The sequence below is a fragment of the Panthera leo genome, chromosome A1 (genome assembly GCF_018350215.1).
Source record: "Panthera leo isolate Ple1 chromosome A1, P.leo_Ple1_pat1.1, whole genome shotgun sequence".
Classification (NCBI taxonomy): domain Eukaryota; kingdom Metazoa; phylum Chordata; class Mammalia; order Carnivora; family Felidae; genus Panthera; species Panthera leo.
In genome coordinates, this window is record NC_056679.1 from 112,402,836 (window position 1) to 112,427,054 (window position 24,219).

At 45.1% G+C, this 24,219-nt stretch overlaps 1 protein-coding gene and 1 pseudogene across 1 annotated transcript; one reads left to right on the plus strand and one right to left on the minus strand.

Moving 5' to 3' along the window:
• Nucleotides 1-9,289: 9,289 nt before the first annotated feature.
• On the minus strand, nucleotides 9,290-12,467 carry IL9 (interleukin 9). Its single transcript, XM_042955619.1, has 5 exons — nucleotides 12,354-12,467; nucleotides 12,000-12,035; nucleotides 11,882-11,914; nucleotides 10,543-10,674; nucleotides 9,290-9,400 (listed from the first exon to the last, which is right to left on the minus strand). The coding sequence occupies exons 1-5, from the start codon at nucleotides 12,465-12,467 to the stop codon at nucleotides 9,290-9,292; spliced, it is 426 nt and encodes a 141-aa protein (XP_042811553.1).
• A 4,259-nt stretch (nucleotides 12,468-16,726) lies between these two features.
• LOC122229988 lies at nucleotides 16,727-17,427 on the plus strand (annotated as a pseudogene).
• The last annotated feature ends 6,792 nt before the right edge of the window (nucleotides 17,428-24,219 follow it).

Consider the following 24,219-nt stretch of genomic DNA (forward strand, 5'->3'; position numbering starts at 1 on the left):
TTGTCCACAGCCTGGTTTCCAGAATGGTTTCATTATTCTAAATGTTCTCTCTCACTAGAACCATGTAGGAAGTCCATTGCTCTTTTGCTGTCCTGTGGCCTGTGTCCATGACGCCTCTCTCACTTTTGTGCCTATGACAGGCATCCCTAATCAGTCGTAGAGGCTTTTCCTGATGAGCTGAATGCTACTTCAGAATCCTCAGCTTAGGACCCTGGGCAGCCATCACCAGTCAGTCTGAACTGGCGCACAGATTAATCTGCCATTCTTAGCTTACATCCCAGTGGGGAAAACATCCTTAGATTATTTTTCTTTCCCCTTTGAAAGTGTCTTCCTTGATTTCTCTGTTCCCTTCCACTGCTGTACAAAAAAACAGTCCCCCAATGGTTCTCTTGGCTGATAAACTGCAGAATCACCACTTGGTGGCAGCAGAGGTCAAGAAAAGCCTCCACAGATGTCAGCTTCTGGTAGCTTGTGACCATGGTCCTCAGCGGTGAGAGCATCTGAACTCCATGACGCTTCTCTTCTGGTTTTCTGGATCTCACCATCTCCCTTGTTGTGGTCCTTCTTCTTCTCTGTGGTGGAACGAACCTCATACTAGGGAGAAATATACTTTAGGTTCCAGGTCCAGTCTGTCATTGGCTACCTTCCTTCGTGATCTTGGCAAACTTTTGGCCGCTCGGGGCCTCAGTTATCTCATCTGTAAAGTGGGAGAATTAACAATAGGTCCCCATTATTTGCCTTCCAGGGCTTTAGTAAGAATCAAATGCAAACAGGGTTTTGTAAACTGTAAAATAAAACACACACACACGCTCACACACACACTAACAGGAGTTAAAGAAGGCAGAGGAGGGGAATACTTGTGTGATTTTTCTGGTTTCTGGTTTTGACTTGCCTTCTTATCTGTGAGTCTGGGTTGTTTGCAACACAAGGTGGCTGCAGTGGTGTTCCTTGGGCCTCGTTTCTACAGCTCAAACTCTAAATGCTACAGATGCCTGGCCTCTCGGCCTTTGGACTTCCCCATGGACATCCAATGCCCATGCATAGGTCAGGGTGGATACAGACACTGCTGTGGTTCTTCTGATGCCTGGGATGTCTGATTAATCACCGATGCAAGCCCTCCAACCTGCTGATTTCCAGTGCCCCTTGCTGCCAGGCTCCCATCAAAGGGGTTTCCAGAAAGCATTTGGTCCAGCAGAGGAGTCCAGCCCATGAGTTCCTGGGAGGTAGAAAAACCATCCAGAAAATTGCTGCTTCTCTCCTCTGGCTAAGAGTGGGGAGGGGCCAGCACGCTTTGGGGTCAGTCACTCCTGCCAGTCATAGGACCCATCCCCAGCTCCTGTGCCTCCTGCCTCCCAGCAGTGCAGACCAGGTAGGTCTCTCCCTCCACATCCATATATTCTGAAGACGTCCCTATAGGTTACATTTGTGTTGAGTCCGGGACCTGCACTCACTGCCTGCCTCACCACTGTTAGCTGAATGATTCCCCCACACCCTTGTGTGTACAACACATAAACGGAGCTTTTAAAATTTTTCTTTAAGTTTAGTTTTTTCCAGGTCTCCGTTCTATCACAAAGTAATTTTGCCATTTTCACGGACAACTCAGAAGCTCCCAAGTTAAGGGCAGTCAGTTCAGGGTTTTCTCCTTCTCCTCCCTCTCCTTGGGATGACTTTAGGTTTGGCAGCTTGGGGTACAGAGAGAGGCTCCTGGCTCTTGGGAGGCGCTCCGTCTTATGCTGGTCTAGTCCAGCATATCTTCTTCCTGTCTAGTCCTAAGTGTGGCCTTCCACACTCTTCTCCTCTCTCTGTCCTGTGGAAAGTCTTGGCTTCTCCATCAGAACTCGGGGGCCTGTGTTAGACCTACCTTTGGGGCTGTCTATGCCACACCGTGTGCTAGATGGCAGATGGCATTCTCTTTTCAGCGTGCTATCTCCCAGGACAAGAAATCCAGAGCCCTCCACTCTCAGGTCCTCACCCCTCCCCGGAGTCCTGCCACCACCGTTCCATGGCTCCGCTGTGGGCACAGTACTCACCAGGGTCTGCTGTCATCCTCTCCTCTCCAGTGTCTGTCTAATACTCGTTTGTGATAAAAAATGCTCCACAAATAGAATAGAAAGGAATTTCCTCAACCTGGTGCAGGGTATCTATGAAAAGTCCACAGCCAACATCACACTCAGTGGTAAAAGGCTAGATGCTTTCCCACCAAGATCAGGAACAATACAAGGATGTCTGCTTTTGCCACTTTTATTCAACATTGTATGGTGGTTCTATCCAGGATCATTAAGCATGAAATGAAATAAAAGGCATCAAAGTTGGAAAAGGAGAACTAAACCACCTCCCGTGCAGATGATAGCATTTTGTACATAGAAAACTGTAAGGAATCCATTGAAAAAATATTAAAACCAATAACCATGTTCAGCAAGATTTTAGGATACAAGATCAATGACAGAAGTCAGCGTATTTCTATGCCCTAAGAATAAACATTCCAACAATGAAATTAAGAAAGCAATTCCATTTGTAATACCACCTGAAAGATGAAATAACTAGGCATATTTTAGCAGAAGAAGTGTAAGACTTACACACTGAAAACTACAAAACCTTGCTGAAAAAAATTTAAAGATCTAGGTAAATGGGAAAGTATTCGATGTCATGGGCCAGAAGACTAAATATTGTTAAGATATTAAGACTCCCCTAATTGTTCTGCAGGTGTAGTTTAACCCCTCCCAAAATCTCACCTGGCTTTTTTTTGGGGGGGAAAGGGGGTGCATAATAAAGCTAATCCTAAAATTCATATGGAAATGCAGAGGACTGAGAATAGCTGAAATGAACTTGACAAAGAATGAGATTGGAAGACCAACACTTCCCTAAGACTACAGTAATCAAGAGAGTGTAGTTCTGGCATTATGATAGATGTGTACATCAATGGGATACAAGTGAGAGTCCGGAAAGAAACCCTTGATTTATGATCAATTGATTTTTCTCAAGGGTGCCAAGACAATTCAATGGAGAAAAGAATAGTCTTTTTAGTGAGTGGTATTGGGACAACTGTACATCCACATACAAAAAAAAAAAAAAATTTAATTGGACCCTTACTGCACACAATATATGAAAATTGACTCAAGATGGGTCACAGACCTAGATGTGAGAGTTAAAGCTATAAAACTCATGGAAGGAAATATAGTAATAAATCTTTACGACCTTGCATTTAGCAAAGGTTTTTTAGAATACCAAAAGCGTAAGTGACAAAATCAAATATAGACAAATTGGACTACAATTAAAAACGTTTGTTGCTACAAATGATACCATCACTAAAATAAAACAACCACCCGCAAAATGGGAGAAAATATTTGCAGATCTTAATTCAGATAAGGGACTTATTTCCAAAGCATATAAACAACTCTTAAATTTAACAATAAAAAGCAAGTAACCCAATATAAACATGGGCCAAGTATTTAAATAGACATTTCTCCAAAGAAGATATACAAGTGGCCAGGGAGCATATGAAAAGATGTGTCTGTAGTTATTAGGGAAATGTAAATCAAAGCCATAATAAGATACCACCTTATAGATACAGGGAAGGCTATCGTTGAAAAGATAGAAAATAGCCAGTATTGACAAGAATGTGGAGAAACTGGAACCCTCACACCCTGCTGCTGGAAATGTCAAATGGTGCAGCCACTTTGGAAAACAGTTTGGCAGTTTTACCATATTACCAGTCAGAATTACCATATGACCTAACAGTTCCACTCCTAGGTGCCCACAAGGAATGAAAACATATGGAGTCACCAAAGCCTTTACATGAATACTCATAGCAGCATTATTCATAATGGCCAAAAAGTGGAATCAACCCAAACGTCTGTCAACTAACGAGTGGATCAATAAAATGCAGTGTATCTACACAACAGAATATTATTTAGCAATAAGGAAACGAAGTATTAATATATGCTATGACATGAATGAAAACATCATACGAAGTGAAAGGAGCCAGTTAGAGAAGAACACATATGATTCCATTTATAGGAAAAATCCAGAAGAGGCAAATTTACAGAGAAGAAAGATTATTAGTTGATTAGGCTGGAAGAAGGGAGAATGGGGAATGGCCGCTAATGAGTGCAGGGTTTCTTTTGGGAGTGATGAAAGTGTGCTGGAATTAGACAGCGGTGATGGTCACACAGCCCTGTAACTACACTACAAAGCGCTGAAATGTACACTTTAAGTGGGTGAGTGGCCTTATGTTTCTGCCGAGGGTCCCTTTGCAGAGGAAGAGAGGCCTTGGTCTGGGGTAGGTGAGGAAAGCAGGCTAGGAATGGAATGGAACAGTTGAGCCTTCTTCACAGTATCTTCCTGCTTCAAATTGGTTGGATGTGCAAATAAAGAGACGGATAGATGGGGACTGGTCAAGACCAGTAACCTCTGGGCTTAGTTTGGTCAGCATCAGTGTGCCCTGGACTAGAATATTCTGGAAACAACTCTGCCTGGGCCTGGCCAACCTGGACAAGGCTACTGGCGCTGTGGAGAGCTTCCATGCTCCTGTCGGTTAGATGTAAATATGGCCCTAGAGTTCAGTTACCTGAGTGGGAACCTTGGCTTCACTTCTTTTGAGCAGCATGCCTTGGACGAGTTATACTAACCTCTCTGGTCCTCAGTTTCCCCATCTGTGCGCTAGGAATAAGTATATGCAATAATTCTATATCTACCTCACGAGGTTCTTTCAAAGATCCAACTAGATATTCCACAAAACATGCCTAGCCGAGTGCTTGGTACATTCAATACATATTCGTTCTTCTTTCTCCAAAGTGCTTTTTAGATAAATCTCAACTCTCCTGACACAGGCAGGAGAGTAATTATTGGGCACTTCATCACAGGCCCTGAGAACTCTGGGTTGAGCTTGTCTGCAGGGGTGTATCCTGTGGGTTATATGACTTTTGCAGAACAGCTGAGGGAAACCACCAAGCTACACTGGTGACTAATCTGGGACACTGGGCTGCCGCTCATCTCTCTGCCCGTCTTCTCCGGCAGCCGATTGTTCTGAAACCATCTCCAACCACCAGCGTCTGTCTGTCCTTGCTATGATCCCTGTGTGGGGCAAGCACTGGTGACGTGGCAGCTGTCAGTGCTGCAGGCTGTAAACCACAGTGTGTGACTTGTGTCTGAGGCCATTCAGAAAACGCAGGTGGAGGAGACGAGAGAAGGCCCTGTGGCCAAGGCCCATGTGGCGGCCATCCAGGGAGCTACAGGAGCCTCTGTCCCTCCTGGAGATGCCCAGACTGGCTCCAGATAAGCCCTTGGGAAAGAGTGCCCCCTATACTTGGGGCCAGAGCTACGGAAGTATCACAATTCTGAAATCCAAACGGCTCTGAAAGCCCAAGATTTGCTGAGACTCATTTGGCTGCCAAACCTGGCTTTGAGTACTCCTGTGTGTTGTCTTGTTTGTTTGTTTGTTCGTTTTGCAGAATATTAATGTATTTAATTGCAGAATCCTGCCCCAGGTCCTGGGTGTTAGGTAACATATGGCTCATGAGCTATGGGTTCCCCATCTAGAAGGCCAGTTTAATTTCTGAAAACGATCTGGTCCTCAGGTGTTGGGATAAGGGCATGTGTCCCATATTATTATGAATCTATTTTACCCTCAGACTGTAGTCAGAGGAAACACACCTGGTATACACAGAATAAGAAAAGAACAGAGAGGATAGAGCCTTGGGTTTGGGATGAGACAGCTGGGGCAGGGGTCCTGCTCCAGTTCTCACCAGCTGTAGGGCCCTGGGAATGTCTTTAACCGCTCTGAGCCTTGATTTCCTTGCTTATATAACAGAAATAATAATCCCTACCTCCTGTGGTTATTAGGGGATTAAATGAGATAATGCATGCTTAGCACATACAGAGTAAGGGCTTAGTAATTGATTACAGGCTTAATATTAATAATGATATATGTATTGCCTGGATGGACTCTTTTCCTCAGTGCCATGTGCACAGGCGTCCACAGACCAGCTAGGGAGCCAGACCAGACAACCGCGACTGGGCGCTGTGCTCAGTGTATGGGAGCGGGATCCCAGTTTGGGGAACCCTGTACAGGAAGGGGGGTGAGACGCTGAGGACACTTAGTGCCCAGAACTTCCGGTCTTAGAGAGGAAATTATGTGGAAGATATTGGAATACGCTACTAAAAACCAGTAATAACGGTTGGGTGGCTCAGTCTGTTAAGAGTCTGACTCTTGGTTTTGGCTGAGGTCATGATCTCACGGTTGGTGAGTTCGAGCCCCACATTGGGCTCTGCGCTGTCAGTGAGGAGCCTGCTTGGGATTCTGTCTCTCCCTCTTTCTCTGCCCCTCCCCCACTGGTTCTCTCTCTCTCTCTCTCTCTCTCTCTCTCTCTCTCCATAAACAAACAAACGAACTTAAAAAAAAACAGTAATAATGGAACATGAAGTCTCATACCCACTCTTACGAGAGATGATCAGAAATCCTCTTTGGCAGAATCTGTGCCCCAGTGCTGCCTACCACCCCCCACCAGTGCTACATGATGCTGCTCACTTATCTGGGGAAGCAGAGGGGTCAACAAGATGTGACGACTGTCTATTTGTCTCAGGGTCTGTGTCCCCTATAACATGTTGACAGCCTTCAGCACTGAGGACAAAGGCTAAACCAGTGGTCTCCTTCTGACAGCCTCTTGACCACGAAAATCTGACTTTTGGCCCTTTCATATGCATGCCACTATAAAGAAATCACTGAGAAACTTTTCTTTCTGTGCGAAGTAAAATAATTATAATTGGATGTCCACAAATAATTATGACTGTGTACACACCATTTCTGCAGCCCAGAAGATAGCAGAATGGCTCAGCTGACCTTAGGCACTCCTCACTAAAACCGCTGCATCTGCCCCAGGCAGGAGGGACTCAGCCGCAGGTGCAGGACCGAATTTGTGGCACTCCATCGCTAAAAGGTTTGCACAACTCCGGGGACCGGGGCTACTTAGAGTATCAGAGAATCTCACCTTTGGCCAAGGGCTGTTTAAAGTGCAGATCACATCTGATAATGCTTGACGTTGTGACTGGTGAAAGGCCGAGCAGAGCTCTTTGAGGAACCTTTGATGCTTTGAACTTTCCATATTATTGTGGTCAGAGGTACTCAAGGATGGTTTAGCTCAATGGAGGGGGGGGGACGATTCTAATTTTGACCGTACCTGGGAAAATACTCCCCACGGGAGATTCTTCCCCAATCCTCTCACCCATCAGGTAGCGGGGGAGAGGGCGACTGTGATTGTCAGACCATCCCAATCCAAGACCTAACCCGGCCTCCCCCACAATGCATCACACACAGCTGGCAGGTGGCTCCCTCCCCAGGGGCCAGATCATGTGAACCCCAAGCTTGGAGGCTGCCTGGAGCTCTGTGGAGGGATCGTTCCTTTCTGAGCACCTGTAGCGTGTTTCTGGATACCATCTCTTCTTAGGGTTAGGGTTAGGGTTAGGGTTAGGGTTAGGGTTAGGTGAGCACTTTCCTGACCTACAGGCCAGTTCATACTCTGCTTTAGCGTCTCAAAGGGCTTTCGTTCCCTCGGCCAATATTTATGGAGTGCCAGCTCTGGTAGAGGGGTAGTGCGGGCTCGGGAGAGGCAACCGGGATTCAACAGTGGGCTAGCAAAGCTCTCCGCCCTCGGGGAGCTGCGCTTCGAGCAGGGAGAGACAACGAACGGGGTAAAGTCATAAGTGGGAGGGCATCTTAGAAGGTAGTGAGTACTATGGAACAGAAGACAGGATCTGGGGTACTGGGGCGGGGGGCAGGTTGAGTATTAAGGTAAGATGGGTAGTACATTAGGGTCCTTCAGAGAAATAGAACCAATAGGCTGAATAGACAGAGAGATAGATATACAGATAGATAAGAAGAAATTGGCTCGTGTGATTGAGGAGGCTGAAGTGCCCCAAGAGCTGCTGTCTGCAATCTGGAGGCCCAGGAAAACAGCTGGGGTGGTGATACGCGTCCACAGGCCTGAGAGCCAGGAAGCTGCTGTGTTTTAAGTCCCTGTCCGAGCACAGAAGAATGTCCCAGCTCAAGCTGTCAGACAGAGAGCCAATTCTACCCCTGCCTCTTCAGGGCCTCGGTGGGATTGAATGAGGCCCACCCACACTGGGCAGAGCATTTCAGTCTACCAATTCGGATGCTCATCTCATCCAGAAACGCCCTCCAGACACACCCCAAAGCAATGTTTAGCCAAATATCTGGGCGCCCTGCGGGCTGGTCAAGCTGACATGTAGAATTTGCCATCAGAGACAGCCACACTGTAAGCCAAGCCAACAACCTGGTTCAGGAATCCCTTGGGTAGACCCCCCATTAGGTTCCGCACGTCAGCCGGGCACTCTGCCTGGCTGGTGGCGGGTTCTTACCTGAAGGTCTTTGGCAAGTGAACAGGTGACTGTATTGATCCCAAGCTTTCTGGGCTTTGTGCTCTAAGGCAGGAGGTCTGCTCCCCGGGTCTTCCCCTGGCTGAGCTTCAAGTACTTCCCTCTGTTCTGGGTGTACGTGCCTACATTCCTGGGTAGGCTCCTGCCTCCTGGCCTTACCACACTGCCTTCTCCCATTTCAGGGACGCAGGTGGCTTCTCAGGACCCCAAACTCCCTGGCAGTGCCCAGGGAGCATCCTTCCCCCAGCGCCCACACACAGGGGGCCTCAGGCGTGCCTTCAGCCTCCCTAACAGCAATGGTCAGACTGTCCCCACATACCCTTCACAACTGTGCTTTCTCCGTCCCCAGGCACAGCTAGTGGGACTTCCAGTCTGTTTAGGGTAACGGGTCTTAGTACAGGAGCCTTTGACCCATTCAGTCCCTTGACAGAGTTTGTAGGGCTTTTTTTTTTTAAACTTTATTTTGAGAGAGAGAGAAAGTGGGGGAAGGGCAGAGAGAGAGAGAGAGACAGAGAGACAGAGAGACAGAGAGAGAGAGAGAGAGACGGAATCCGAAGCAGGCTCCAGGCTCTGAGCTGTCAGCACAGAGCCCGACGCGGGGCTCAAACTCACAAACTGTGAGATCACCACCTGAGCCGAAGTCAGATGCCTAACCGACTGAGCCACCCAGGTGCCCCTGTAGCTTGCTTTCTTCTGAGCAGCAAGGAGTGAATAAACACCTAGCAACCAGATTGTGTTCTTTTTCTTCATATATATTTATTCCAAAATACAGAAATAATTTTAAACACATTATTACAACTGAATTTGATTCATCATGGCTTTACTTAATGTTTTTACCTGCCCCAACTCAAAGAGGAGGCTTTTTAATTCAATAAATAGCATAAATAATATTTCATCTTCATACTGTGCCTTTCACCCTTTCTTTCTGTAAAATTTCCTGGAGACTCTTCAGGAACGTCAGCGTGTTGCCTGTTGCAGTTTGGTTACACGGCTGTTCACAGGAAAAAAACTGTGGGGAGAAAAGTTAATGGAGTGACTAAAAGAGTGTGGACCAGGAACCACCCTGCCTGCAGCCCTGTGAGAGGCAGGGTACGGGTGCAGTGGGGTCGGGTGTGCACACAGCAAGGGCTTGAGACATAGAGCAAATTCATGGGGAGGTCCAGAGCTAGCATGTCGTGTAGACCGTGTAGATGGCTGACTTTGTGCTACCATTTCAGGGGTGCCCCCCCACCCCCACCTATCAAATAATCCTAAATCTCCTCATTAGAAGGAACCTTTTCTCAGGAATCTTTGAATCCTAACGTTTTATTATCCTTTTTTGGTCATCCTTCCAAGGTCACTGAAGAGCTCTATGGCCGAGAATGGGAATTTGGCATCAGGTAGACCAGAGTTCCCATCTCAACTCTGCCACTGCTTAAGTATCTAGCCTTAGGCAAGTTAGTTAACCTCACGGAGCATCTGTTTCCTCCGAATGAAGTGAAAGTGGTAAATGATAATTGCAACAATTGTTACTGAAATTCTATTGTCATGAAACAGTATATATTAAGCATTTAGAACTACAAGCTGTTGATGGTAAGTAACTCAGCTGAGTAGCTGGGTGAAGGCTCTTAGCCTTCTGAGGACACACATGGATTTGCTCATTCCCAAAGAGTTCACGTCCTCCCTTCCCTCCAGGGACCAGGGCACATGCAGAAAAAGAGAACATACTGATGGGCACTTAAGGCAAATGGCAAGCCTCCATCTGGATTTGAGTGCTCCTTCCTTTAAATACCTTCTTAGCCAGTCGGAAAAAAAAAAAAATCTTCTTTTTACAGGCCACAACACCCACTGGGTTAACAAATCGACAGCTCTGATTCTCTAGATCTCAGCTTCTTATTACAATCAGGACAGATTCTTTCATTATTCAATAGGTGGAAAGAAGTAAACGGTAACATGGGTGTGAGTGTTTTTTTTAAACCAGGGGGAATTACAGGGCTATAGGGGCAGATCTCACTTTAATTTTGTCATTCTGAGTACATTTCTTGCAGGTCTCGTATTGGCCTTGAACCACCAATTCCAACTTTATCGCCGTTTCTCGTTTAGCTAGAGTTGTCACTGACATTCACATAAAAAGAACTAACCAGAGCGGAAGACAGGGAAAAACATATTCACCTGGCACTTGCTGCTCTTTAGGTCTTTGACGGTTCTTCTTAGTCGGTTGAAAATCAGGGGGAAACTTGTTTGCACCGTGGAGTTGGTCATCTGAGACAGCCCTTCCTGGAAGCACGGTGTGGTGCAGTTGTCCTGGTAAATGAAAAGAATTTACTAAAAGAAACACCTTGAGGACCACTTTGAGAAGAACCACAAAGAGCTTGCTTTCAGACACTACCTTAATTTAACCAATGTAACCTAAACTGGTATTATTTTTAGACAGGTCCCTCTCCCCATGTGGGAAAGGACTTTCAGCATTTCAAGTCAAGGCCATTTTTCCACAGTGTCACTGCCTGGAGATTTCCAGTATGTTCCAGCAGAGGAACACAAAGCTGATGGACTCTGGAAAACAGCTCGTTCTAGTCTCCGTTGCAACCGATGTTCCTGGGCTCTGTGTCTTGTAATAGTAGGTTCCCAAGGAGAAAGAAAGGAAAAGCTTTCTCACACCAGTCTGATGGCATGAGTCAGTTGAATACAGCCAGTGTTTCAGCAGTAGCTAAAATCACGGACCATAAACTGAAGGGCGGGACTGGGCTATAAATGCATGGTTCCTCCTCAGAAGGCCCCCTACCCTAGTCTCGTGTAATGGATGCAGCCTGATGGGGTGTAATATCTGACCCCAGCGAGGATGACAAGTTCAGATTCTCCCAGGCCTTGCTTGGGACAATAATAATACAGGAGGCACCTTCCTCCTCCCCTGAACCAGAAAATTCCTGCCTCACTTACTCTTTGTGAAAGTGGGGAATCACCTTCTGGAAGTGCTTTTCGTTTTCTCTCTACCTTAGACACCCTGTCCTCCCAGCATTCAAACCATGAGAGCGCCACCCCAAATCAGCTAAAAAGACAGGAAGGGAGGAGTGAAGGAGAAGGTATAGCACCCAGAGAGGTTTTGTAACAGGAAAGAAAAAAAGTTATTTTACTTCCTTGTGCAACCCTTGAGTTTTAGGAAATAAATTAGTAAGCAGTACGATATAAGCTATATTGTTTGTTACATTCTCAGCTCCAGTTTGATTTAATTGTGCACATGGCCACTAATCTAAGAAGACATACAAGATTCTTTTTAAAGTATTGAATAGTGTTCAAACTTCCCAAAGGGCATAAAAGCAGACCAAATACAATGTATACTAGCGATGTATCTAGTATAGAATTCAAGGGCCTGGTTTTAAAAGGAAATCCTGAACTGTAACAATTGCAATTAAGCAACATTTTCTTATTTCAAATATCAAATCGAGCAATTTATTTTTACTTGAAAACTTTTTAAAATTACACCGTCAAGATTATATTGTTTTACTGTACTTACAGAAGGAATGGGCAGACACAAACAATCGGTCACCTGCAAAAGAATAATCCCAGGGTGAAGATTCCAGATGCAAACATTAAAATCAGTTTGGAAAGTTCTTAAAAGAGCATTTACTCACGATGGTGCCACAGCCACATTTTGAAGGTGGATGTTCCTAAAGTAAATAGAAAAACAAGAACCCATAATGGGTGGTGTGCTTTTCATCCTTTTGTTTCACCTACATTTTTTTGTTTCTTTGTTTCTTCTTTTTTTAAGTGAGTGAGAGAGAGAGAGAGAGAGAGAGACAGAGGGAGAGGGAGAATCTTAAGCAGGCCTCATGCCCAGCACAGAGCCTGATGCAGGGCTCGATCCCACGATCATGACCTGAGCCTACATCAAGAGTAGGACATACAACCAACTGAGCCACCCAGGCGCCCCTCACTTAAACTTTCAAGAGTTCCCTTTCCCACTGGCGCCCCCCTCTGCAGCTTACCCGCAGTTTGTTAATGAGGTACGTGACATCATGGATCCCTGACAAGGTCGAACACCTCTGGCTGGCCACAGAGCAGAGAAGCAGGGCAGAGGCAAGGACCACGGACAGGAGCATCTTGCCTTGGAGCTGCAGGGTGGCTTGTAGTTGCCTTGAAATCGAGTCGTATTTAAAGCTCCCTCTTGCAAACCTGGAAAAACCCTGACATCAAACTGATACCAGGTGCCCACTACTTCTATGTAAGTTTGGGCCACTTGACATTGAAAAATACATATATACATTGAACTGAGTCACTTGGCAAAGACTATGTTACACTGTGCTAGGAAATATCATTCCCCAGAAAAGATGCTTTTCAAAATTTGGGTACTGAGATACTGTAGGAAAAGTTAAAGATCTAAAAACCATAATTTTTTTTTAAGGCAGATATTCTAGTTGTGTGAGTTAGAATACTTTCCATGAAAGCCCAGGTCTGTATTTTCCCCTTTTTACTTTATTGGAAATGCTGATATAATAGCCAGTCACAGGTATTATAATGAAGGGGCCAGGGAGGGGGCGGGAGGGTGAGAAATCATGCAGGAGAGCTGCTCTGTTGGGGTTTTTGCAAGCTCAAGCTCGATGAAGTCATTGCAACTTTAATCTTACTACATTTTATTCTCAAATCTTAACAGCGTTTTTCATGCCTGGGGCCAGATTCTCCGCCTAGCACAAGGCATTTTTGTGCCAGTATCTCTTTAAACAGGTGTCTGAAGGAGGGAACTCTTCAACTGTACCAGCAAGAATGTAGCCACAGTGTCTGTTAAGATTGGTCTTGAGGATTCCTTAGTGTCTTTAGGGAACTTATGTCACCCTGCACAGCTGTCAAGTCAAAACTCGGTGCTTGAGATAGGATAACGGCTCACCTGTATTGAGCGCTTACGGCATACCAGCCACAGTTTTCAGCTCTTTACGGGAATTGCGTCATGTAGTACCTACAGCCACCAAATGAGGTAGGTACTAATTTGCCATTCCCATTTCTTCATATCTTAGATTAGAACACTGTCTGTATCCTAGCTTCCCAGCCCTTCGATGAAGCTGTTCTTAACCACTGTGAGCCAGAAAGATGTCTCACTGTAGCCCTATAAGTATTATGGTTATTCCCATTCTTTTGTAGATGGGGAAATTGAGGCACAGAGATGCAAGTAATTCGCTCAAAGCCACACAGCTAGGGAGAAAAAACAAAACAAAACAAAACAAAACAAAACAAAACACTGTATTCAAATCCAGAACTCTGGCTCCCAGCTTCAGCTGCCCCCCTACTTCTCTGTTTTTTGCCTGCCTCTCCCCCTGGGATATATGCCCCGTATGGGTCTTGTTCACCCTTATATACTCAGCCCTTGGAAAACTCCTTGAGGAGCAGTGAGCTATCACTAAATGCCTCTTGAATCAAAACGTGAATGTGAAAGGCAGTTTTTGAAGTAGTAAGACAGGTGCTCAAAAACTATGATTGTGTAAGGTTACAAATCTAGTTTCTGGACGTGTATGTGGAGGTGTGTGGGCTTAAGAAAATTTATCTTCTACACGCTAGAGGCTGAAAAAGTGGGGATTCTCTGGCTTAGCATTTTGAGCCATACTAGCAAGTGGGACACACTCGTAAGGTTTTCTCACCACTGCTGGAAGAGTATGTGGTAATATTGCTTTTTCATTGCATGCTGTTCCCTAGGAGCGGTATTGGACTATGGGGAAAGGGGGTGTCTTGGTAGCAAAGAAGGTAAAAAAAAATGGCTTCTTGCTAACTTCCCCAGATCCTCCTGCAGCTTGGCCTCCATGTCTGCCCTGTGTATGCACCAAGGAGACGTTTCAAAGGCCTGCCAGCCTGCGCCAAATACTTTTATGCCAGAGTCTGGTAGCGATGCCCTTTTCTTGCCAATAGAAGCTCGATTAGTTCAGGATGGCAATGTACCCAGCCAAACACCCACTTTTTCAGTCACTATGCTGCACTGCTGCAGGTGGCCATGTGACGTGTTCTGGTGGTTGCAACGTCTGTAGAATTCATTTGCTTTTCCGGTAACAGGAGACAAAAGTAGCTGAAACCCGTCGTTACCACCTTATTGCGATCTGAGCGTGAATGTGCTAGCAAGAGCTTCGGAAGCGATCTTCTAATCATGCAGGGATGGACCAGAGAACTGTAGCAATAACAACTCTAACGTTTTACATAAATGGAAAAAAGTCCTGAAAAACAAAAATAAAATCATGAAAGCGACAATAGAAAGTAACAGTAAGAATACCAAAGTGGTACTAAGTTCCAGCTAGATATCACTGCCTGCTGAAGACTGTGCATCTTGACGCTCAGGAGAAATGGAAATTAGCATGTGCTAGAGTCATTGCAATCTGCGTGATGCTGTCTTGTGTCTCTTCCTCCAAGCGGGACTGAGTTCCAGGAGAACTGATAGGATGTCAGACTCTGGTTCATTATTGTATTCCCAGGGCACAGTCCATACTCAGTGCTCAGGAATTGCTGGTTAAGTGAATGAATGACGAATAGCTGTCCTTTTCTTAAAATGTATTAAATGTATGTGATTTGTGAAATGACCAAGATGTGTTCCCAGTGGATCAGTAACAAAGAACAGATAGAGCCTTTACAAAACCTGAGCAAGGAAAGCATTTGAAGAGTAAGCAATGAACAAAATACACCCTCCTGCAATGCAGTCCCTTCAGAACTTTGAAGAGTTCTTCAAGCTCTTCTCCCTTTCAGTTCTCTTAGCAACTGCACGAAGAAGGCAGGTCAGGTGTAGGAACTCCGAGTCTGTACAGGATGAAACAGGGAGAGAGAGAGAGGTAGGTGACTGTTCTTTGCAATTCTTTTCTATCTTCCCAGCCACTTCAGTTATAAAAATGAAAAGAATTAAGAATATTTAAATGGCAGCTCTGCATTTTAAAACACCGTTAAAACAGCAGATGTTTATCTAGGCAAAGTCTACAGCTTTTGAGGTTTAGCTTCTAGGATTTATTGCGATACCGGAATGTGAGTATGCAAATGATCTCCTGCAGAGGAAATACACCAAGCTCAGAAATGAACTACTCACTTGTTTTAAATATCAAGAAGATTGGAGAGTGGGATGCTTACCAAGATGTAGCGTAGATTACATATTTTACAATAAATGACAAAAGACAATACCCCACCATTTATTTTGTTTCAAAGATAAAGTTTGACATTTTTATTTTGTGATTAAACACCCATGTGTCAGGGATTATTTCTCTAATAAAACAAAAATGGTTATTTGTTCTAGGAAGCCACAGCATGAAATGACACACACAAAAAAACACTAAATTTCTAAGTAAAACCCATTCTGTCTTTTCTTCTGAATAGCCAAGAGATAACGTTATGAGAATCCTTGAGCACTAATTTCTTAATCAAATAGTTCTTTCCAAGTCATTATTTCCCAGCCAACTATGAGGGGCAAGCCTCGCTGGGTGCACTGTTATCCCTACTGGGGTTTCTCCCCCCGGAAGGGGGATTTCTACGTGGGAGCTCTGTACCTCTCCTTTCGCAGCTCCTAAGCAAATTCCGGGGCCATGGACCTGGGGCCCTGTGCTTCCCGTTTAGCTTCCATGAAGTTTCCAGAGTTACAAGATGCAGGCTCCACTCCTCTCAGCCCCCACCCCTTCTACACTGCTACTCCTCACCAAAGGTGACTAATGACCCAGGCTATCCTCGTAAAAGGAATTTTTACATTCTCCCACTGATACAGCCCTTTGTTGCCTGAAACCTGCCCCTGTGTTTCTTAAGAGTCTGTGGGACCCCACCCCGCTTTGCTGTGTACAATTTACTGGTGTTCATCTACTAAAGAAAGGTATGAAAGGGGCGCCTGGGTGGCTCCGTCTGTTGCGCGTTCGACTGTCGCTCAGGTCACCATCTCATCATTGGTGAGTTCGAGCCCCGTGTCGGGCTCTGTGCTGACAGCTCAGAGCCTGGAGCCTGCTTCGGATTCTGTGTCTCCCTCTCTCTCTCAAAAATAAACATTAAAAAATAATAATAATAAAAAATTTTAAAAAAGGATGAGAACTCCTATTTTGGGCCACATTGGGGAAGGCACTACCATTTGTTGAACCCTTACTATATGCAAGGTAATATATTAAACACCTCATATGTATTAATGCACTCAGCCCTCTCCAGTCTTTATTAGCCTCACTTTATAGATGTTGAAGCTCAGGAAATTGAAGCTCAGGAGGGCTAAGAGGGTTCCCTTAATCACACAGCTAACAATTTGAACTGGATTTATCTAATCCTAGAGCCTGTGCTCTCATGGCCTATGCCATATATCAATCTGTATTTCTGCTGACCCACCTATATGGCATTGTTCTGGGTACCTGTCGTAACTTAAAGGGAAACTTTCACAATGTCCAGAGCACTTGATGTCCTGCGAATGAAGGGGAGGATGTCCTCAAATTCCTTGCAGCAGGAACCCACTTAGGTGGCACCAAGGTTGACTTCCAAGTGGAACAGTGCATTTGCAATAGGAAAAGTTACAACATCTATGTCATGAATCTGAAGAGAACCTGGGAGGTTTCTACTAGCAGCTTGTGCCATTGGTGCCATTGACAACCTGGCTGATGTCAGAGTCCTGTCCTCCCAGAATACTGACCAGCAAGCTATCCGCAAGTTTGCTGCTGCCACTGGAGCCACTCCTGGTGCTGGTCACTTTGCTCCTGGAGCCTTCACCAATGATCCCGGGGGTGACCTCAGCCTCACCCCAGATCCAGGAGCCATGGCTTCGGGTGTCTAGTGACCCCGGGGGTGACCTCAGCCTCACCCAGATCCAGGAGCCATGGCTTCGGGCGCCTAGTGACCCCGGGGGTGACCCCAGCCTCTCACGGAGGCCTCTTACGTTAATCTGTCTACCATCACTCTGTGTAACACAGACTCTCCTCTGCCATCCCCTGCAGCAACCAGGCTGCTCCCTCAGTGGCTCTGACGCGGTGGATACTGGCGCAGGCAGTTCTGCGCATGTGCAGCGCTCTTCCCCGGGAACTGGCGAGCGGTCACGCCTCACCCCGACCACTAGGAGGTCCCTGGAGGGGAAGAACAGGCCGCTGCTGAGAGGGATTGACCTGGGAGGCACGTCAGGGTGCATGGACTGCTCCAGCGCCCCAATTTACTGCTTCTCACCCCCACACGGCAGGCTGGTCTGAAGGTGAGCGGTGCCTCGGTGCTGGTGCAGCCCACCCCACGGAGCCTGGGTGCTCCCCCCCCCGCCCCATCCCGCCGCCACTGAGGACTGGCCGGCGGTTAATGCGTAGGAACAACCACTGAGTGGTCTTAAGCTGTTTTTCCAGACTCTTAAGTAGAAAACGGAAATAAGCTTGATGGAAAACGAGGTTTCTTTAAAAAAAATTTTTTTTCTGAATGAATTGAGTTCTGATAAACTTGTCCAGAAGACGTGCATCTGATGGCTTTGGGGCGGTAATTTTTTTGGAATTTTATGCTTTTTTCTTTTTAGTGCTATTTTAGGTTTTCTCCTTCTTAGTTTTCTATGTGTGGTTTCCTGGAAAATGATCCCTGAATAATGCTAACAAAGTAGTAAGATTGTGCATTTTACCCACATTTTCTCTTTGATGAAACTTGTAAGAAATGTGTATATTTGATTATTTTCAGATATTTAGGTTATGCTTTTTATTGATCATTTCTGGATATGATTTTCCTCATCTTTCCAATTTGGCATTTTATGCACGTGCATTCCTTCTTAGGTGATTTGGATTTCCTAGATTGTTTTTTATTTTTATTTTTTAGTAATCTCTGTGCCCAACGTGGGGCTCGAACTCATGACCCCGAGATCAAGCGTCGCATGCTCTACTGACTGAGCCAGTCAGGCCACCCCTAGATTTATCTTCTTGCTCCTCTTCTAGCTCCTTGAGTCATACGTTTGCGTCAGTGTTTAAACAAATATTAGCTTCAGTTACTGACCACACCGTGTGGCAAGCAGAGCGCTACATGCTTCATTTGCATTATCCCACTGAATTCTCACAATACCGTCTGCGGCTTCCTAAGAAATATTTGTAGCTTAGTGGTGGTGAGTGCAGACTTGAGCTAGATAGTTGCTGCCACTTCTAACTCTGTGACCTCGTGCACATGACTTCTCGGCGCTTCAGTTTCCTTAGCTATAAAATGGGATAATCGTATAATCCACATTACAAGTCTGTTGTGGGGGAATGAATACATTAGTTCTTAGAGCCCCTAGAACAGAGTCCGGCACGTGATCAGCACTATGGAAGCAGTCCATATTATTATTTAAAGATGAGGGATTGAAGCTTTAAAAAGTTAAGCAACTTTCCTAGGATTACACAGCTATTCCCAGATTAGGGGCCACCTTCTCTTGAGCACAGCCTGGGCAGCATCGCGTAGATTTTGGTATGTGGTCAGCTCACTCGCATTGATTTCTTAACAGTCTATAATTTCAATTTTGGTTTCTTCTTTTTTTAAAGAAATTTTTAATGTTTGTTTTTGAGAGAGAGAGAGAGACAGTGATAGAGTGTGAGCAGGGGAGGGGCAGAGAGAGAGGGAGACCCAGAATTCAAAGCAGGCTCCAGGCTCTGAGCTGTCGGCACAGAGCCCGATGCGGGGCTTGACCCATGAACCATGAATGAGATCATGACCTGAGCTGAAGTCAGACGCTCAACCGATGGAGCCACACAGGTGCCCCCATTTTGGTTTCTTCTTTGATGAAGCTCCCATTATTTTTTCCTCTGTAGGAAATCGTTTTGGGAAACCCTTTGCTTTCTACCTGCATGATCTTCATCCTTGAAACTCAGAAGTTTTGCCAGAATTTGTCTAGTTGTGGCTATTCTGTTTTTATCCCTGATCAGCACATAGCCCATTTGATCTTAAGATCACAGTCTTTCTCCCATAAAAATATTTTTCTATTTGTTCTTTGATCTCCACTTCTCTTTTTTCCCCTTCTGTAATTTCTATCGTACACAGGTTGAAATCTTCTAAGCTTATTTTTCATGGCTTTGTTTCCCCCTTGAATTTCTTATCATTGTTTTTTACTTCGGATTTCTGGGGGGTCTTCTGGATTGGGTCTTTTAATTACCAGTTCAGTTATCTGCAGAATCCATTCTGTTTTTAACCACCTCTACTGAGTGTTTTTGTTCCCACCAATGCGTATTTCCATTTTAATATTTTTAAATTTTAATATGCATCCCAAAAAGCATGTAACAAGTTCATGAGGGCCACCCTGCACCATTTTTTAGTGAAAATGTGGAAGAAAGATGGTATATACAAATGGCAAAGACACACAAAATGGCCTTGCATTTTCCGCTAAAATTAAATGAATTAAAAATTCCATTGAAACGTTCACTTCTACTAAAGTTTTTCTGTCCTGAACACAGCCATCCAGCCTCTCTTTCTCCAAAATCTGACACCCACTGCCAGACCTTAAAGGCAGCCTACACTCTGCCATACTTCACCAGTGTCTTTTGGTCTTCTTTTTTGAATTTTATTAAAGTTTTTACCTTAGAACAGTTTAAGATTACGAGACAATTGTTGATGTACTACAGAAACTTCTCATATACCCACATCAAGTTTCCCTGTTGTTAACATTTTAACATTTGTTATATATACACGATACATTTGTTACAGTTAATGAACCAATATTGATAACATTGTGGGGTTTTTAAAATAAGTTTATTTATTTATTTTTGAGAGAGAGAGAGAGAGAGAGAGAGAGAGAGAGAGAGAGACACAGAGCACAAGTGGTGGAGGGGCAGAGAGAGAGGGAGGTACAGAAACGAAAGCAGGCTCCAGGCTCTGAGCTGTCAGCGCAGAGCCCGATGTGGGGCTTGAACTCACAAACTGTGAGATCGCGACCTGTGCTGAAGTCTGATGCTTAACTGACTGAGCCACCCAGGTGCCCCTTGGTACATTATTTTTAACTAAAGTCCATATTTTATTCAGATTTCCTTAGTTTTCACTTAATGTCCTCTTCTGTTCTAAGATCCCATCCAGAACACCTCATTACATTTATTCATTATGTCTCTTTAGGTTCCTCTTAGCTGTGACTGTTTCTCAGGCTTTTCTTTGTTTTTAATGACCTTGATGGTTTTGAGGAGTACTCGTTAGGTATTTTGTACAGTGTCCCTCACTTTGGGATTTGCTTGATGTTCTCATGATTAAACTGAGGTTAGGGAGGAAGACCACAGAAGTCAAGTTTTATTTTCATCACATTGTATCAGAGCATTTGCATCAGCATGACTTATCCTTGTCGATGACCTTCATCCTCTGGCAGAAACCACCTATAGATTTCTCTTTTCCCCTCCTTCCATACTTCCATACTCTTTGGGGAAAAAGTCACCATACAGATAAAGAGTGGGGAGTTATGTTCACTTCCTTGAGGACTGAGTATCTGCATAAATTACTTGGGGTTATTCTGCCTGGGACATTTGTCTCATTTATTGATTGATTCAGTTATTTATTTAATTCGGTATAGACTCATCAGAATTTGTTTTCCATTTCGGGTTGCAATCCATTACTGCTTTATTTTGTTACTTGGACTTTTCCAGCTTTGGTAATCGGGAGTTGTTTCATTTGTCCTCTGTGTCCTTTTCGACTCCACCGTTGTGCCTTTTTTGGTTTTGTTTTGTGAGCACCATGTTACTTTCTGGCACCACAAGATGTTCCAGGCTCATGTTGTCACTTTGCTGTGCCAGTCCTGGAATCAGCCATTTCTGCAAAGAGTGCAGATTCCTTTTATTGGAGCCTGGCATCAAAAAGCAAGATGGAAGCTATCCATGCTTAGTGCGACTGGGATTCTGTTTTTCTTTTCAGTTGTGCAATTATTTTTCTTATCTTTCTTGCCATAATTGCCTGCTCTCGACTTCTCATCTTATCAATGCAATGTAAGAATAAGAATTATACATATATATATATGAGAGAGAGAGAGAAGAGAAAGGAGAAACAAAGGAAAGAGAAGCTCTTTTATGTATTTATTTATTTTTTTTACCCTGGGTTATTCACTCTGAATGTTCTATTTAAACTGCTGAGGTTTTACATATCTGGTAATGTTTTGCTTTCCTGATACATATGAACAGTCGTTCGGAAAGATAACCTAAACGAGATGGGTCCCAACAGAGCCTGTGGCAACCATTGCGATTTCTTTCTGTCCTTAACACAAATAGGAGACAAATTTAGATGTACACTTTTTCTCTAGCAGCTGAGAGGGTGGGTCGTTTGTTCAGGGATAATGCGGTCAGCAGGGCTGAGAGCTACTTGGTTTGGAATCTCACCTTAGCTCCGGACCCAGATCTCCCTCTTGTCTGGGAAGCTGGACATCAGCCAGCACAGAGGCCCTCTCTGGTCTCCATCGCAAAGGAGGCAGGGCTCTGTGTACCAGCATTTCAGGATTGTAGGGGGATCTACTTCTTGCACACCCCCGCTGGTTGGTTAACTATCTAGTTGGCCCTAAACGCAAACTATTGGCTTCTGTTTCTACCTCTCTATCCTGCTCCCTTAGATAGAGCTCTTCAACAAGACTCTCTTTTTAGTTCCTGCCTCAGTCTTTTTCCCCAGAGGGAAAGCTCTGCTCTCCCTCCATGGCTAGTGACAAGTTCTAGAAACCCAGCCCAAGTTAGCGGCCAGGCTTCCCACCACCATTCCCGAAAGTACTATATTACTTAGACCTCCGGGGTCATTCAGCTAGTGAGAGGAACAGCCAGGATCCAACCCACTCTCTTTGCATTACCATTTGTGCTGCAGAGGCTGACCAGTAAATTAAATAGGTGATTCAAACTCTGCACTCAAACACCATTCAGGAATTATTATTTCCATGGTGTAGATAATCCAGTTTGATGAAATAGGTAAAATGGGATAGAGAAAATGAATAAAGTTCCTGCCGTGCATAGTCACAACTGAAAGCAAAGGTCAGGGTAGGAGCGGTAGGGCCGCGGGAACTCAGAACCATGGTGAGTAGGGTTATCATGCACACCCCAAGGGTTTACTTCACAGCTCCTTTTGGTGGGAAAGGAGGCTCCACCTCTGGCTATACCTCTGCTGTCTCCACAACACCAGGGACGCCAAGCATAGCACCCAGGAGGGCCCCACCCACAAAAGCATGTGCTTTGGTGTCCATCTGAAAGAATGTGTTTTTCAAGTTGGTTTCAGAAAAAGATAAGCAAAACAAAGAAAGAAACTGTTACTCAGCTTCCCATGATGCTTCATCAGAAACCAACTGAAGGATCCTGTGGAGTACTTCTAAAAGTTCTCAGTAACAGCAGGGGATCCCCACTCGCCAGTGCTCATTACCTCAGTCATCCCAATGGGGTTTCAGTCTGCCTCAAACAGCACAGCACTCTCTGAATAAAGCATCGTATTAATTAAAAATGGTGCCATGATTTTATGAAGCTTTATTACCACTGGTCATTTTACCTGGCATATTATTATTATTTTTTATTACTGTTATTAATTTCCATTTGGCCTCATTATCCTTCTAAGGAAGAGTGGAGAGTTTGTGGCAGGGCAGGGGCAGGGTCAGAGTGTGGGTTAGGTTCCTTTTACAGTCTTGACCTCCTGGGAACTTTTGATTCCCCTGAGTGCTCCCTTCCTCTGGAAACCTGCCTCTCTCTTGGCCTCAATGGCACCACATGCTCTTCTTCCTACCTCATACACCATCTCTCTGTATCCTTTGCTGGCTCCTTCCCTCCTTTTCTGCGTCTCCATATGGGGTTGTGCCAGTACTCACTTCTGGGCTCTCAACTCTCCTTTATCATGACTGAGATGTCTCCCTAAGTCCTGGCTTGTGCCCCATCCACTGCTGATGATTCTCAAATTCTACCTCTAGCACTGACAGCTTCACTGAGCTACAAGCTACAAACTTGCATTACAAGTGTAGTATATTTAGGGCACCTGGGTGGCTCAGTCGGTTGAGCATCCAACTTTGGGTCAGGTTATCATCTCTTGGTGCCTGGGTTTGAGCCCCACATCGGGCTCTGGGCTGACAGCTCAGAGCCTGGAGCCTGTTTCAGATTCTCTGTCTCCCTCTCTCTGCCTCTTCTCCACTCATGCTCTGTCTCTCTCTGTCTCTCAAAAATGAATAAATATTAAACAATTTTTTTTACAAGTGTAATATATTTAAATATGCCCAGATTCTGCCTCCCTGTGAAGGATAATATCACCACTTCTTTTTTTAAATTAAAAAAATTTTTTTTAATGTTTATATGTTTTTGAGAGAGAGAGAGAGAGAGAGCAGGGGAGGGGCAGAGAGAGAGGGAGACACAGAATCTAAAACAGGCTCCAGGCTCTGAGCTGTCAGCACAGAGCCCGATGCGGGGCTCGAACTCACGAACCATGAAATCATGACCCAAGCCAAAGTCGGGCATTCAACCGACAGCCACCCAGGTGCCTCTCATATCACCACTTCTCACACTCCCTCAGCCATCAAGGTTTAGCAGTGAGACCAGAAGGAATTTTTGTATCTTTCAACATATTAGGATTCAGTATGTAAAGAGAAGATTGCCCCCTGACTTTGCTGGCTGGGCTGTGAAGCTTGCTGCCCCGGGGCAGGAGAGGCATGGACCAAGAAGAATGAAAGTTGGAAGCCCACCTCTTCTGGTATTAAAGGATTGCAGGGGAAAGAAGGTGGGGCAGAAGAGGCAGAGGGAGACACAGGGGTGCTGGTCTTCCCTCTCCACTTAGGCAGAGGGAGGTGTGTTGTCACTTTTGAGGGCAATGCTGAGAGTCCTTGCGCATTTTACTTTGGAGGCTCTGAATGGAGAGCATCACCTAGTTAGCCTTTGTGCCAGCCTTGGTGGTGGGGAGCAGATGGTGGATGAACATAAGAGCAAAGCCAGCGATATGGCACGGTCAGGTGGCGATAGGCTGGATGGTAGCTCTCTAAAGCTA